General features: G+C 42.6%; 1 protein-coding gene across 2 annotated transcripts in view; it reads left to right on the forward strand.

Annotated features, from left to right (window-relative positions):
* Positions 1-14,236, forward strand: part of LOC141098925 (threonine--tRNA ligase 1, cytoplasmic-like) — a 116,171-nt gene that overhangs the window by 38,226 nt on the left and 63,709 nt on the right. The window contains exons 2-5 of one of the 2 annotated variants that reach the window (XM_073586935.1): positions 11,874-11,957; positions 12,830-12,988; positions 13,082-13,258; positions 13,663-13,747. In XM_073586935.1, the coding sequence (XP_073443036.1) occupies positions 11,874-11,957; positions 12,830-12,988; positions 13,082-13,258; positions 13,663-13,747 (505 nt within the window). Of the gene's footprint in view, positions 1-11,873; positions 11,958-12,826; positions 12,989-13,081; positions 13,259-13,662; positions 13,748-14,236 lie in introns of both variants that reach the window. The other variant, XM_073586934.1, reaches the window with a different exon arrangement.

A 14,236-nucleotide genomic window follows, 5' to 3' on the forward strand; every position in this document is an offset into this window, starting at 1 on the left:
GTTCTTTGGTCTTCTTTCTTTTCTCCATGCTCAATGTGGTACACACAAGGACACAGGACAGAGGTTGAGTCAACTTTAATCCATGTCAACTGGCTGCAAGTGTGATTTAGTTATTGCCAACACCTGTTAGGTGCCACAGGTAAGTTACAGGTGCTGTTAATTACACAAATTAGAGAAGCATCACATGATTTTTCGAACAGTGCTAATACTTTTGTCCACCCTCTTTTTATGTTTGGTGTGGAATTATATCCAATTTGGCTTTAGGACAATTCTTTGTGTTTTTTCATTTAACACAAATTAAATGAAGATAATACCAAAGAATTTGTGTTTGCAATCATTTTCAGGAAGAAACTGAGTATTATCTGTCAGAATTGCAGGGGTGTCAATATTTTTGGCCACAACTGTAAGTAAGTGCAAAAAATGCAGGTATCAGGTTTTGCTGTGTTTTTAGTTTATAAAAGGGGAAAAAAGCATGTACAGCAGTATGGGAAACACATTAATTTTTTTTATTTATTTATTTTTTTTCTCCAAGTTTAACCCCTTAACGACCGCCGATACGCCTTTTAACAGCGGTAATTAAGGGTACTAAAACCACAGCGCCGTTAATTCACGGCGCTGTGATTTAAGTGAATAGCTCCCCCCAGTGTCGGATTTTCTCCGGGGTCTCGGCTGCAAGGGGTAGCCGAGACCCGAGAGAACATGAATCGGTCGGTTTTTACCGACCCCTGCTTTTGCGATCGCCGTTATTAACCCTATAACGGCGACCGCAAAAAAAAAAAAAAAAAAGCCGCGATTTTACATTTAATTTCTCTTTCCTCTGATGTGATCGCACATCAGAGGATAGAGAAATAGGGTCCCCGGTCCCCTCCCGGTACCTCTCCCTTGTCCTCCGTCCCCTCCCGGTGGTCCCGCTCCCGCCGGCGTCATCCGATAGGCGCCGCCATCTTGAAAATGGCGGGCGCATGCGCAGTGCGCCCGCCGGGAATCTGCTGGCTCCGGCTGGCAGATTCCATTCATTATTTTGATCACTATGATAAACGATCATAGTGATCAAAATAATAAAAATAGTACATAACCCCCCCGTTTATCACCCCCTTATATAGGCACACATAATGAAATAAAAAAAATATTTTTTTTTTCAGTTTTCCATAAGGGTTAGGGTTAGGCTAGGGCTAGGGTTAGGCTAGGGTTAGGGTTAGGCTAGGGTTAGGGCTAGGGTTAGGGTTGGGCTAGGGTTAAGGGTTAGGGTTGGGTTAGGGTTGGGCTAGGGTTGGGCTAGGGTTAGGGCGAACTAGGATTAGGGTTAGAATTAAGATTAGGGATTAGGGTTGGGGTTAGGGGTGTGTTGGGGTTAGGGTTGGAGCAAGAATTGAGGGGTTTCCACTATTTACCAACTTTGGGGGTCTAAAAATTGGGGTCTAAAAAAATCACTTTTGTGGAAATAAAAAAGACTTATTTTCATGGCTCTGCGTTTATAAACTTCTGTGACGCGCTTGGGGGTTCAAAGTGCTCACCACACATCTAGATAAGTTCCTTAGGGGGTCTAATTTCCAAAATGGGGTCACTTGTGGGGGGTTTCCACTGTTTAGGCCCATCAGGGGCTCTGCAAACGCAACATGATGCCCGCAGACCATTCCATCAAAGTTTGCATTCCAAAATGGCACTCCTTCCCTTCCGAGCTCTCCCATGCGCCCAAACAGTGGTTCCCCCCCACATATGGGGTATCAGTGTACTCAGGACAAATCGCATAATAACTGTGGGGGTATGATTTCTCCTGTTACCTTTGTAAAAATAAAAATTTGGGCGCGAAAAGATCATTTTTGTGGAAAAAAAAATGGATTTCTTATTTTCACGGCTCTACGTTATAAACTTCTGTGAAGCACTTGAAGGTTCAAAGTGCTCACCACACATCTAGATAAGTTCCTTCATGGGTCTAGTTTCCAAAATGGAGTCACTTGTTGGGGGTTTCCACTGTTTAGGCCCATCAGGGGCTCTGCAAACGCAACATGATGCCCGCAGACCATTCCATCAAAGTTTGCATTCCAAAATGGCACTCCTTCCCTTCCGAGCTCTCCCATGCGCCCAAACAGTGGTTCCCCCCCACATATGGGGTATCAGTGTACTCAGGACAAATCGCATAATAACTGTGGGGGTATGATTTCTCCTGTTACCTTTGTAAAAATAAAAATTTGGGCGCGAAAAGATCATTTTTGTGGAAAAAAAAATGGATTTCTTATTTTCACGGCTCTACGTTATAAACTTCTGTGAAGCACTTGAAGGTTCAAAGTGCTCACCACACATCTAGATAAGTTCCTTCATGGGTCTAGTTTCCAAAATGGAGTCACTTGTTGGGGGTTTCCACTGTTTAGGCCCATCAGGGGCTCTGCAAACGCAACATGATGCCCGCAGACCATTCCATCAAAGTCTGCATTCCAAAATGGCACTCCTTCCCTTCCAAGCTCTCCCATGCACCCAAACAGTGGTTCCTCCCCACATATGGGGTATCAGCGTACTCAGGGGAAATCGCATAATAACTGTGGGGGTATGATTTCTCCTGTTACCCTTGTAAAAATAAAAATTTGGGGGCGAAAAGATCATTTTTGTGGAAAAAAAATGGATTTCTTATTTTCACGGCTCTACGTTATAAACTTCTGTGAAGCACTTGAAGGTTCAAAGTGCTCACCACACATCTAGATAAGTTCCTTAATGGGTCTAGTTTCCAAAATGGGGTCACTTATTGGAGTTTTCCACTGTTTAGGCACATTAAGGGCTCTCCGAACGCAACATGGCATCCGATCTTAATTCCAGCCAATTCTGCGTTGAAAAAGTCAAACGGTGCTCCATCCCTTGCGAGCTCTGCCGTGTGCTGAAAAATGGGTTTACCCCCACATATGGGGTATCGGCGTATTCAGGAGAAATTGTACAACAAATTTTGTGGTTGATTTTCTCTTTTAACACTTGTGAAAATAAAAAAAATTGGTTCTGAAGTAATTTTTTTCCAAAAAAAAGTTAAATGTTAATTTTTTCCATCCACATTGCTTTCGTTCCTGTGAAGCACTTAAAGGGTTAATAAACTTCTTGAATGTGGTTTTGAGCACCTTGTGGGGTCTAGTTTTTAGAATGGTGCCACTTTTGGGTATTTTCTGTCATGTACACCCTTCAAAATGACTTTAAATATGATGTGGTCCCTAAAAAAAATGGCTTTGTAAATTTTGTTGTAAAAATGAGAAATCGCTGGTCAACTTTTAACCCTTATAACTTCCTAACAAAAAAAAATTTTGCTTCCAAAATTGTGCTGATGTAAAGTAGACATGTGGGAAATGTTATTTATTAAGAAATTAATGTGACACATCTCTCTGATTTAAGGGCATAAAAATTTAAAGTTTTAAAATTGCAAAATTTTAAAATTTTTTGCCATATTTCTGTTTTTTTCATAAATAAACACAAGACTTATCGAAGAAATTTTACCACTGACATGAAGTACAATATGTCACGAAAAAACATTCTCAGAATCAGCAGGATCCATTAAAGCGTTCCAGAGTTATAACCTCATAAAGGGACAGTGGTCAGAATTGTAAAAATTGGCCTGGTCATTAAGCTGCAAACTGGCTCTGTCGCTAAGGCCTCTTTCACACTTCAGTTTTTTGCCATCAGTCAAAATCCGCCAAAATTTGAAATTGGCGGATCCGCAAAAATGAAAACAAAACGGATGCAAACTGATGGAACGGATCCGTTTTGTTGAGGATCCGCCATACCGATTTTACGGCGGATCCTCAACAAAACGGATCCGTTCCATCAGTTTGCATCCGTTGGATCCGTTTTCTTGCGGATCCGTTTTTCCACACCTCCAAAATGGGATGCTCCCAAATATGATTGGCTCTTGGAAAATGCTCTCAAATGTGATTGGATGCTGGAAACTAGGGAGAAATATATCTAGGGTGTTGTGATACAATTTCTTTGAAAGGTTTTAGAGCTAGTGGCAGCGATGGAAGGAGTTAGTGCGAGTCTGGAAGGAGTTATTGCGAGTATTGACAGCTTCTGTGTGGAATTGGATCTTCACTTGAATCGGTTGGCAATTATTGCTATCGAGAGGGAGAAAAGAAGACTGCGAATCCTGCGTATGAGGAGACGGCGCCAGTGGATTCATCCCATTAATGCGCAGAGGTTCACCCGTGGCGTTTTTTCCACACTGTACCTGGAATTGAGGGATGCGCATGCGGATGGAATTCTTTGAGATATTGGTGGATCGTGTTTGAGAACAAATCCGGAGAAGGGACACACAAATGCGGTTTTCTATATCACCGGCGGAGCGTTTGATGGTGACCCTTCGGTAAGTTATCTACCTTTTAAAATGTTTCAGATTCTGCAGGCTTTTATTATGTTATGGCTTGTAGTTTGTATTAATTTTACTTTTTTTCCCTTTTTTTAAGATTCCTGGCAACTGGAGAATCCTTCACCTCCCTCCATTTCCAGTTCCGGATTGGGATTTCCACTATTACTGGAATTGTACAACAGACCTGCCGGGCATTATGGGATTCTCTACAGGAGGAATACATCCCAGAGCCAACACAGGAGAGTTGGCTGGAGATTGCAGAGAAGTTTCAAGAAATCTGCCAGTTTCCAAACTGCATCGGTGCCGTGGATGGCAAGCATATCAGGATTGTGAAACCCATGGGATCTGGTTCACAGTTTTACAACTATAAAAAATACTTTTCTATTGTGCTTATGGCCATTTCGGATGCAAACTGCAAATTCATTGCCGTGGACATTGGTGCATACGGTCGTTCTAATGACTCTCAGGTGTTCAAGATTTCCACCATGGGCCGTCGCTTGTATGGAGACAATTTTAACTTCCCACCTCCAAGACCACTCCCTGGAACAACAGGCCCACCAATGCCTTTTGTGTGCGTTGGCGACAATGCTTTTCAACTTTCAAAACACCTACTGAAGCCATATGGTAGTCGTGGATTAACACACCAGAAAAGAATCTATAACTATCGGTTAACCAGAGCGCGCAGAGTGGTGGAGTGCGCGTTTGGAATTTTAACTGCCAAATGGAGAGTACTGTTAACGGCCATGAAAATGAAAACAGAGACTGTGGATGAGGTGGTAAAGTCCTGTGTAATCCTGCACAATTTTGTCCTTTCAAAGGAACCAGTTTCCATCGATGAAAATGTGTATGAAACCACCTTGTGGGATTATGAGCAGCAAACTTTTCGGAGTACTGGTTCAGTGGCAAGAATTAGGGATACCTTTGCAGATTATTTTGTTACACCAGAGGGACAAGTGGACTGGCAAGATGACATGATATAATTTTCTTCATACCAATTGTGAGTAATTTTTTTTTTTTTTTATCTGAAATTTTACCAAGTGTTTGCTTTGCACAAGCATTGTGTTTTACCATGTGATTTGGTTAGTTTTACACTTTGCAGTGTTACCAATTGTTGGGTACCAAGCGTAAAGTTACCAAGTGTTGTGTACCAAGCGTTTTACACTTTGAAATGTTCACAAGTGTTGGTTATCAAATGTTGTGCTACCAAGTGTTTTTTTGTACCTTGTACACCACCGGTGTACTGTGAAATATTACCCAGTGTTGTGTTAACAAGTGTTGTGTTACCAAGTGTTGTTTTTACCTTTTACACCACTGGTGTAATTTGAATAAAGAAGCAAAAAATAAACATCACAATAAAGTTTTTTGAAAAAAAACAGTTTATTTCTGACAATTTGTATTAACTGTATTTTTTTTTTTTTTTTTAATTTTTTTATTAACTTTTTTGTAACTTTTTTTGGTATATTACCTTTTTGGTAACTTTTTTTTTGGTATATTACCTTTTTTTAATTTTTTTGGTATATTACCTTTTTTTAATTTTTTTTTTGGTAAATTACAAACTATGATAATGTTGGGTGGAGATAGTATTGGAGGGGTTAACAGGGTTGACCACATCGAGGGGGGGGGGGGTAGGGGACTGGGGAGGGAGTTGGTGAGGACCAGAAGTGGAAGGGGGGTTTAACACATGTGGTTGGGACGGGAGTGGATGGACAGACGAGGTTTGTGGGTACATTGAAGGTGTATGTGGGGGTGGGTATGGCGAGGGCATTGGGGTATAATGCAATGGGGAAGGTAGGTACCGGGAAGAATGGAATGGGGAACTAGAGAAAGGAGAGGGAGTGGTAGGAGGAGGGACGGCTGTGTGATGGATGGTGGTGGAAGGATGGACGGGGGAAGGATGGACTGTGGATGGATAGACAGGGGGAGGATGGACTGTGGAAGGATAGACAGGGGGAGGATGAACAGGGGGAGGATGGACAGGGGGAGGATGAGATGCTTCAGCAAGCACTTCCATTAGAGCATTCTGACAGGCTTGCATCACACGCATCTGCTGGTGAGTACTTAAACCTTCCATTTGCCGGACAACAGATTGAAAAAAGGTATGTCTCGGTGTCTGGTTTGATTCTAAACTCATCTGTTCCATGTATCTTCTGAGTTCCATGATACTTTGATTGATCATGGTCAACCCAGAAGATAACCGTTGTCCATAAGTGTGGAAACCGTGTTGAACAGTTGAGTTTAGACTCAAACAGTCAGACAAGGTCAGCCTTTCCTGACTCCTCAGACGCTGCCGGCCAGAACCAAAAGTTGGTCGAGATGTTGCGGCAGTGTCTGAGGGGTGGGGAACAGGGAACAAGTCGTCACCAGCAGCTTCATGTGATGAAGTCTGCCCTGCTGCTCCAGTGCTGGTGGAGGGGATAGAGGGATCAGACAAGAGGGTAGGTACAGAAGGGTCGGATACCTCGATGTGGTCATCGGGGGCGGTCTCACTAGGGATCACTCCAGAGGGATGCAACTCTGATGCAGACTCCCGAGTGCTGCAGATGGTGCTAAAAAAAAAGAAAAAAAAATGTATATTAAAAATATTGATATTTAATTTAAGTCTGCTGAAAAAAAAATTGGTTAAACATTTCTACTACAGGAATTGTTTGGGGAATATTTACCTTCTGCACGCCATTGTAGATCGCAGGAACGCCAGGGCTTTGTAGTTTTTGTACTGGGGTCCCCGGCGTCCTCCCGACGATCCACTCGGGGTCTGAATCTCTTTGTTGTAGTCCCTCTTGAAGCGATCCCGGAGCGACCGCCACCGTGTGATAACCCTGTCACCTGTGAAGCAAAAAAAAAAAAAAGGTTTAGTATTCAACACACTTCACATGCTGGAAATATAAGTTACTGAAGTTGTAATACTTACGCACAAAATCTCTGGCCCTCGCATTGAGTTCCTCCCAGTTGTCAATAACTGAAGAACAGACTTCATCCCAGAGCCGTCGGGTGGTTGGTTGGTCGGCATGAAGACGGTTTGCCATGTTCCACAGCGGCTCCCGGATTTCCACCTCATGGATGAGGTCATCACTATCAATAATGACACCCTCCTCCTGATGTCTGCGGGGAGCACGCTGTGAAACCTGTGAAGATAAAAAACAAAACAAAAAGCAAAAAATTACATTATATTCAAACACATGATGTTCATTTAAACAATTATCAAAATAGGGTTACTTACCGTTTGCCGACCACCAGAGGCATCACCTTGACGACCCTGGGATGTCCTGGGAGTCACTCTAGTGCGGGCACCGGATTCTGAAGACTGTGGGGAAGAAAAAAATAATTTTTGGATGGATGCGTAGTTATGGTGTGTGCACTGTGATGAATGTTTGTGTTGGGTGTAGCATTATGTATCTGTGTATGTGGTAAACTTACAATCTGCGCACCCCCTCCGTGTGTCTCTCCACCCTGCACGTCTCCTCCTGGAAGCTCCTCTGAATCAGCTTCCTGTTAAAACATAATAGGATAGTGTTTTTAACCACAAAAAAATTATGTTAAATAAAAAAAAAAAAAAAATTTTTTTTACCTCAGCTCGCTGATGATGTGAGGGGGAGCTTTCAGGAGAAGACATTACGGCTTGGGGCAGCTGCGTTGCTTCCTGAACTGATCTGCAAGTATAAACACACTTGTTAAGCTACTATACAAAGTATCATAATAAGCTTTCAGGCTTTTATACTTACAGGGAAAACAGTGTTTGGCTGGCAGTCTCTGCTTCGGCCTGGCTGGCAGTCTCTGCTTCGGCCTGGCTGGCAGTCTCTGTTGCGGTCTGGCTGGCCCTCTCTGCTGCAGCCTGGCTGGCCCTCTCTGCTGCTGCTCTCTCTGCTGCGACCCTTTCTGCTGCGGCATTGCTGTTAGTGCTTGAAGTGATCTGCAAGTATAAAGACACTTGTTAAGCTAGTATACAAAGGATCATAATAAGCTTTCAGGTCTTTATACTTACAGGGAAACTAATGGTTGCCTGTACGCTGCGGTGTGGCTGTTCCTCTCTGCTTCGGTCAGGGTTGTTTCTGCTGCGGTCTGACCGGTCATGTCTGCTGCGTTGTTGATCCCTGCTGCGGTCTGAATCTCTGCTGCGGTTGGGCTGGCCGTGTCTACTTGTATGGTGGCGCTTCATTGTGTGAACTGAAAGAAAATGATATGAAAGTTTAAAAAAAAAAAAAAAATTTTGTATGTGTAATTCCCTGAAACTAATTATACACAATTTTAAGTGTTTGCATGTCTACATTCCCTTATCTCAGAGTGTAACCAGTAATTGAAGGTGTGTAATTGCTGTGTATACCAGTTTGCATTCCCTGAAACTCTCACCGAGAGTGTAACCAGTGATTAAAGGTCTCACCGAGTGTAACCAGTGATTGAAGGCGTGTAGTGTGTAATTGCTGTGTATACCAGTGTTTGCATTCCCTGAAACTCTCAACAGAGGTGTTTAATTTCTGTGTATACCCACTGTGTTTGCATGGTTTTGAATTCCCTGAAACTCAGCTGTGTATACCCATTTTTTCATGTTATGTTGCAATCTCACCTTTAACCACACTTGTATACCAAAAAATTTTAATTACCTTTATGGTAACTTAATTTTACCTTTTTTAAAATGATACAAAGGAGATTTTTTCAAAACAATTTATTTATTTTTTTTTTTATTTTTTTTTCCAAAAAATAGGAGCTACTCTGCTCTTTATTTTAAATACCACAATACATGAAAAATAAAAAAATGCAAATTTACAACAGATACATTACAAAATTAAAATATTTAAAAAAAAAAAAACCACAAACACGCATAACACACAGCCAGGCTACACACTCCAGGTGTCTTGCAGGTGGAAGATTTGCAGCGGAGTTTGAAATTCTATCAGTCAGGCTGGTGTTTGATGTCTGGTTCGGTGTCTTCAGTGTGGCTGTTGCCAGATGTCTGGGCCCAAACCACATACAATACCATTTAGGCCGGTTTCACATTTGCACTTTATAGCGCAGCGATGGCCTGCACACATCCGCCACTAATCCCTGCCTACTACCGCACATGAACGCTTGCGATCTGCCCACCCTATCTTTATCATGGGGTGCGCTGGCAGGATTTTACAGTGTGCTTCGCACTTTTGAAGGTGTGCCGTGAGCGCCAAAATGCAACATGCTGCGTTTGGCGCACAAGGGCACACCTTCAAAAGTGCGCAGCACACGGTAAAATCCTGCCAGCGCACCATCTGCGCACCCTATGATAAAGATAGGGTGGGCAGATCGCAAGCCTTCATGTGCGGTAGTAGGCGGGGATTAGTGGCGGATGTGTGCAGGCCATCGCTGCACTATAAAGTGCAAATGTGAAATCGGCCTAAATGGTATTGAATGTGGTGTTATTGGGCCCAGACATCTACATCAAACACCAGCCTGACTGATACAGTCAGGCTGGTGTTTGATGTAGATGTCTGGGCCCAATAACACCACATACAATACCATTTAGGCCGGTTTCACATTTGCACTTTATAGCGCAGCTATTTCCTGCACACGTCCGCCACTAATCCCCACCTTCTAGCGCACATGTACGCTTGCAATCTGCGCACCCCATACTAAAGATAGGGTGTGCAGATCGCAAGCGTCCATGTGTGCTAGTAGGCGGTGATGACCAGATGGGACGGGGATTAGTGGAGGACGTGTGCAGGTTATCACTGCGCTTTAAAGTGCAAATATGAAACCGGCCTTACACCACACAATCACAGCAAGAAATACATTAAAGTTGTATGAAAATAACATGCAGTACACATGCAACAGAAAAAAAAAAAGATGGAAAAAAAAAAAACTAAAAATGCACACACACGCCACACACGCCACACACATACACACGCACACACACACGCTCCAGGGGTCTTGCAGGTGGTAGACTTGCAGCTGGGCAGACAGGTTTTATAGCTCTAGTTGAATCTTCTGTCAGGCAGGCTGGAGTCGTATATCTTGCTTGGAGTCTTCAGTGTTGCTGGTGCTGGATTGTCTGGGCCCAATTACACCACATACCATACACCACTCAATCGCAGCAATCACAGCATAAAAAATACAATATAATTACAGTTGTATGAAAATAAAAAGCAGTACACAAGCAACAGAAAAAAAAAATATAAAAAAAAACAGACATGCAACACTCGCAGACCACACACACACACACACACACACGCTACACACTAGCAGGCCATACACAGAAATGTCATAGGTATACTTACACTTGGTAAAGCTGGTACTGGCAGGCCTCTTGATAGCTGTGTGGCTGCAGGCTTGGTGGGTGTCTGGCAGGCTGGGTGGTCTGGCAGGCTGGGTGGGTTGTCTGGCAGGCTGGATGGCTTGCTTGCTGTCTGGCTGGCTTGCTGTCTGGCTGCTACTGCATGTCTGGGCCCAATTAGCCCATCTTATATAGTTTTGGGACTGTCTGGAAAAGTATCTTTTTTTCTGGGCATGCGCAGTGCGATTTTGCGGATCCTGCCGGCGGATTCCGCAAAATCGCGGATCCCGGCGGATCCGCCGTCCATAGGAGCCCATGCTACCGCATGGCGGATGACGGCGGATCCGCCGTCATCCGCCATTTTGACGGCGAAAAAAAACGTTACATGCTCCGTCCCCCTCAGACAGAATCCGCAAAGAATTTTGCGGATCCGCCGAATAGCGGACGCAACGGACGACCATCCGTCAAGATCCGCCACTAATGTATCCCAATGGGGAAAATGGCGGATCCGCAACAAGAAAAAGCGGATCCGCCAATTTCAAATTTTAGCGGATTTTGACTGATGGCAAAAAACTGAAGTGTGAAAGAGGCCTAAGGGGTTAAACCATAATGTCTTGGTCTCATCATCTGAGGATGGCAGTTAGAATAAATACATTTTAATTAAACTAGTGATGTGTGTAAAGTAAACATTGGCTGACCAAGGTGTGAAATTGAACCTGTTCAACTCAAGGGCTGACCAAAGGGCGAAAGTAAACAGTGTCCTACAAACTCAATGCTCTGCCAATGTCTTAAACTATTCCCGGCAACTCCCCTCCTTGTTACATTTGTAATTATGTATTTTTTTCATGAATTCATATGTTCATAATATTGTAGGGATTTGCTCTTTTAGGCAGTGGCAGGGCCGCAGTAATGAGGCAACACACAGGCTTAGAGTCCAACTTCAGTGGTTTAATGACACTTAAACAGCAGGTTAGTAAAGTAAAGAAAAAACACTAACATACTCCTGCTTGGAGAACCACTGGTCCTAGACTCACCCTTGCACGGGACGGGCTTAGCCCTGCTGTTCTGTTCCCATGTACTATACACTTGTATTGCTCCCGGGTCACTATTATTAAACCTTGATTTTAGATACTCTAACTCAAATATTTTTATACCTTTTGCTTACTAGACTGTATGAGAACATGATTGGAAATAAAAAAAAAAAAAAAGAAAAATGAAATTGAAATCTTTATTTATTTATTATTTTTTTTTTATTCAGAAATGAGCAGAGGTCATTAATTTGACAAATGATACCTTTTATTATAGGAATATGTGAAGCAACAAGCGGTTTCCCAGAGTAAAAAGAAAGAAAAGAAGGCCAGCAAGGAAAGCGATGAACAGAAGCTGCAGGTGGGTATCTTGTCACACCATTTCCCCTAAAGTCTAAATGGCATGTGTGAGAGATTTGCATGGTGAACTTCAGCATGGTGTGAAGTGGTGCTTGGGATTTTAGTTTCCTTTTATCATGTTAAAAAAAGAAAAGTTCACCTTTCTGTTCCCTTTAATTTATTAAGCTCTTAATACAATGCAGATTCTATAGATGTGATTAACATGGTACACTTTAATGTGGTTATTAGTGGTGAGCAAACGTGCTCAGATAAGGTGTTCGAGTCCCTGCGGCTGCATGTCTCAAGGCTTCTACAGTCGCAACACATGCAGAAATTTCCTAACAAACAGACAATCCCTGCGTGTGTTGCGGCTGTCGAACAGCCATGAGACACACAGCCTTAAGATGTCATAGTTGAACACCATGTTACTTACAGAGACCGGCAAAGGAGAGGCAGCAGTTACCCAGGTAGGTGAGCATTTGTTTCTTTTATTTTTTATTTTTTTACTTTGTTGCAGATTATGATGGGATTGTTGCAGTTTCTGCATCTCTCGTTGAACTCAATAAAGTCTGTAATGAATTTACATGCTGCAGATTTAAATCTTCATTATTTGGCAATTTCCACCCTGATTATCCGTCCCCCCCCCCCCTCAGTTGACCTGAACCTCCTCATATGGGATATTTTAGGCATGCACCTGGTGCTAGCTGTGCAGTTTTCATATTTGAATCCTCTTGTAAAACGCTCAAAACTGTTAGATAGTAATTGCTGTATTATTTTACCAGCATTTACATTTGTAAAATTCCTTCCATGAGCAAATTCATAATTGGTAAAAAAAAAAAAATCTAGATAATGGAGATTGCCCCGCAACCATTTTTTACACCTTGACTGTAGCAGGAAACGATGCTAAATGGCTATGAAGGGGGACCAGACTGGCATCACGATACAGCACCAACATCTTCAACAAGTGGACAACCCAACTCCTTCCAGCTTGTTCACCGAAGGGAATATCTGGACACTATGCAAAGGCCTTGGAAAGTCATTTTCCCACTTGAGGTATGGGATGGTAAGACCATGCTTACGTGCAACTCTTCTTTTTGTCTGATTTGCTTCCTCATTTACTATTTTGTTCCACTGTTGGGATCTCAGGAAGACCTAAAGGAGCCGGCTTCAACCATTATATTGAAAAGACTGGAGAAAATAAGGGAGGCAAGCAACCACAACCAGTCAGTCAGTGAGCCACATTTACCCACATGGCTGGAACTATGTGAGGAAAGCAGGTTTAAGTCATCTGGTGCCTCATGGACGGTCTTATTCCAGGACCCAGTAAGTACGCGGTCAGGTCATCTGCTTTACATAACACATCTTTAATCCATATATCATGGAATGCAGAAATGAGGCAAGAATGCTACTACATGCATAACTGCCAAAAAGAAAAGCATGATGGGAAATTTTATATAACTTTTACTATTAGAAATTACAGCGTACTGACTCGTTTCAACCACACGGGTCATAGCATTTACTAACTATGCCTGTAAAACTACAAACATTCATCCAGAGTTCCTGGAAATCTTCTGTAGACACTGCTCAGGATTTTTAGGCTTCATTCACACAAGATGCATTTACGCCTCCGTTTTTATTTTCTTTCTTTAAAATATAGTACGGTTGTATTACTGTGCTGTTAAAAGTTGCGAGCTAAATTACAGAAACAATATTTTCTTCCTTTCTAGTCTCCAGACCCCTATTTACTGTTACTGAAGAGAGGATTACAAGGCAACCCCAAAGAACAGACAAAAAGAAAGTCCCAATCGGGGGGTAAGTCACAAGATTGCGTCTGCTACTAACTGCTTCTGTGGAAAACTCAGATCTGACCCCATCCGTCCAATACCGCTCTGCATGTGATAAGTTGTTCCAGACTTTTGTTCTATATCTGTAGCTGCGCTAAAAATAAGAAGGGAAAAAAAAACTTTGATATTCCTGTCGCATATAGACATGATGGGTATTGGCCAATTAAAACAAATTACAGAAGCAAAGAATGGGTAAAAAAATAAAATGCTGCCCCCTCACCAGCTCTGTTATTTTGTGGACCGATTGAATGATTTTTGGCTGGTTAGCACATTCTAGTACAAGGGTCTGTGAAAAACTTGGACAGCAGACTCGTGTATGGCATCAGTCGCCTGACTGCTGCTTTTCTCTGACTGTTTGCTGACAATAGTTTGTGAATCTTTATCAGTTTTTCTCACATTACAAAAAACAAGCTGATGAAACACTGATGGCAAAAATTGACACTGATAAAAATCTGAT

This window comes from Dendrobates tinctorius, unplaced genomic scaffold, assembly GCF_039654945.1.
Source record: "Dendrobates tinctorius isolate UK_male_01 unplaced genomic scaffold, ASM3965494v1 ptg000097l, whole genome shotgun sequence".
NCBI classification, from domain to species: domain Eukaryota; kingdom Metazoa; phylum Chordata; class Amphibia; order Anura; family Dendrobatidae; genus Dendrobates; species Dendrobates tinctorius.